Source organism: Vigna unguiculata, chromosome 11 (genome assembly GCF_004118075.2).
Source record: "Vigna unguiculata cultivar IT97K-499-35 chromosome 11, ASM411807v1, whole genome shotgun sequence".
NCBI classification, from domain to species: domain Eukaryota; kingdom Viridiplantae; phylum Streptophyta; class Magnoliopsida; order Fabales; family Fabaceae; genus Vigna; species Vigna unguiculata.
In genome coordinates this window covers 27,067,462-27,069,984 of record NC_040289.1, presented here as the reverse complement: position 1 = coordinate 27,069,984, position 2,523 = coordinate 27,067,462, and the positions used below count along the sequence as shown (strand labels likewise).

The window sequence follows — 2,523 nt, the reverse complement described above, 5'->3', positions numbered from 1 at the left end:
GATAGGAGTGACGAGACCAAATGGGAGACAAGAACTTATGGCCCTGTCTTACAGCAACTTATAGCTCCAAGGTGATAAGATGAGAACAAAGAAATGAAATTTGCATGAATGAAGTTCGTCGGCCCCACCAGCTTGAATAAGCTTGTGTCGACAACATCAAATTACACTTCTTTCTCATACATCCAGAATGTGGGTCACTTCCATTATCTACATGATATTATGATATGTTGATTATTATGAAAGTCCCCAAAGACACCGCCACATGCCATGTCTCTCATTTGGTACCATGTTCCTCCTTCACCAATAATTCAAGTAACCAACTCATAGTTTTTGGATCACCTTTTATCTATATATATTCACTTCTTCAAGCATTTAGGATCATAACAAATCATTCACATCTGAAAGCATTCAAAATTCCCAAGACTTCTCTTGAAACCGTTGTTATATTCTCAAATCCACACAACAATGGGGTTTCGTTTACCTGTTATCAGAAAGGCCTTATTTGCAGCAAATCAAGCATCTTCGAAAGCAGTGGATGCACAAAAGGGCCATCTTGCAGTCTATGTTGGAGAGAAAATGAAGCGGTTTGTGATCCCTGTGTCGTTCTTGAACCAACCTTCATTCCAGGACTTGTTGAGTAAAGCTGAAGAAGAGTTTGGATATGATCATCCCATGGGTGGCCTCACAATTCCTTGCAGCGAAGATGTTTTCTTAAGCATAACATCTTGCTTGAATTGACCTTAAATCTCACACTTTAGGAGACCGGCATAGATTAGCGGAGAAATTTTGTACAATAGGCCATTTCTTAGCTTGTATATGTTTCCCTTTCGCAAGAAAGAGGGAATAGAAACTGAATGACAAAATCAAATTATATAATTCTTTTGTTTATATGCCATGAATTCAATCACTAGAACATCTTTCCGTATTTTCTGTTTTAGTTTTAATCTGCAGTTTTTGTTTGAATGTATTAAAGTATAATGCAAATTCTAGAAGAATCTCTAAAAAATATAAGATAGAGTTATTGAAATGTAAAGAAACTTCTAGAGTATTGGAGAAAAGCCTAGGATAGAAAGAAAAATCAAGAACATTCAACTATGTAGAAAAATCTAGAAGTATTTGCATTAGTTCTAGCTAGGAGTTTCTAGAATAATCTATGGGACTATAAATACCCATGTATCCTACCATTTTGTAACATCAAGAACAACTAACACAACATCCAATACAACTACTCTCAACTACAAATACACTTCTCCAACTACTACTTTCACACTCTACTATCTACACATTTTCTCTATCCCTTTCACAACCTTTGAATTACTATCAGTGGTACCAGAGCTACGTTCGGTCATCTACTGGGCGTAGATAAACTTTTCAACTACTTCAAAAAAATTAGAACTTCATTCTATACTACTTCCAAAATATTTTCTCAACCTATGGCCACTACCAATCAAACATCATCAATTCCAGTACCTATTTTCACAGGAGAAAATTATGATTTTTGGAGTGTCAAAATGAAGACATTCTTTCGCTCCCAAGATTTATGGGACATTATAGAAGAGGGATTAACTATTCCAGAAGACACTTCCACTCTTACTGCAGCTCAAAAGAAGGAGTTGAAGGAAAACAAACAGAAGGATTCAAGGGCTTTATTTGCTCTTCAACAAGCAGTTAATGACACAATCTTTCCGAGAATAATAGGTGCCACAAACGCAAAGCAAGCTTGGAACACAATACAAGAAGAGTTTCAAGGAAGTGATGAGGTACGCAATGTTAAACTTCATTCTCTAAGACGAGAGTTTGAATTAATAAGAATGAAAGAATCTGAGACCATTAAAGACTACTATTCTAGAATAAAGGAAATAGTTAGTCAGATGAGAGCCTATGGGGAAACTATTCTTGACAAAAAAATCGTTGAGAAAATTTTAATTTCTATTCCCCAAAAATATGATGCAATCGCAACCGCAATTGAACAAACAAAAGATTTGGCCACATTGTCAGTAACACAACTAATGGGCTCTCTTGAAGCTTATGAACAAAGATTGAAAAGGCATGAAGAAGACTCAGTCGAAAATGCCTTTCAATCAAAACTAAAATTACGGTCTCAGAATAAAGAATATGAAGAAAATAAAAGTAGAGGAGAAATTTCTAGAAATAAAGAAAATTCTAGAAGCTTCCCTATGACTCGTCAAGGAAAATATCCCCCATGTGGCATATGTAAAAAGACAAGTCACATGGAAAAAGATTGTTGGCATCATGGAAAACCTCAATGTCAATACTGCAAGAAATTTGGCCACGTAGAGAAGTATTGTCGTAATAAAAATAAGCATCAAACAAACTTTGCTGAAGAACATAATCAGGAACAACGCTTATTTTATGCCAATCAAGAATCTCCTAACGGAGGAGAAAGTTGGTACTTGGATAGTGGATGCAGCAATCACTTGGCCAAAGATCAAAGCATCTTCAAAGACATTGATAAATCTGTCAATGTCAAAGTTCGACTAGTAAACGGTACCACAGTGGAGT

At 35.8% G+C, this 2,523-nt stretch overlaps 1 protein-coding gene across 1 annotated transcript; it reads left to right on the top strand.

Moving 5' to 3' along the window:
• The first annotated feature begins 265 nt into the window (after window positions 1–265).
• LOC114168925 (auxin-induced protein 15A-like) lies at window positions 266–925 on the top strand. The gene has a single exon (XM_028053904.1). It carries the CDS (start codon window positions 466–468, stop codon window positions 736–738), a length of 273 nt encoding a protein of 90 aa, XP_027909705.1. The 5' UTR covers window positions 266–465; the 3' UTR covers window positions 739–925.
• Window positions 926–2,523: the final 1,598 nt, after the last annotated feature.

Coding starts and splice junctions, on each gene's coding strand:
- LOC114168925 (XM_028053904.1), top strand. CDS start 466: ATGGGGTTTCGTTTACCTGTTATCAGAAAGGCCTTATTTGCAGCAAAT.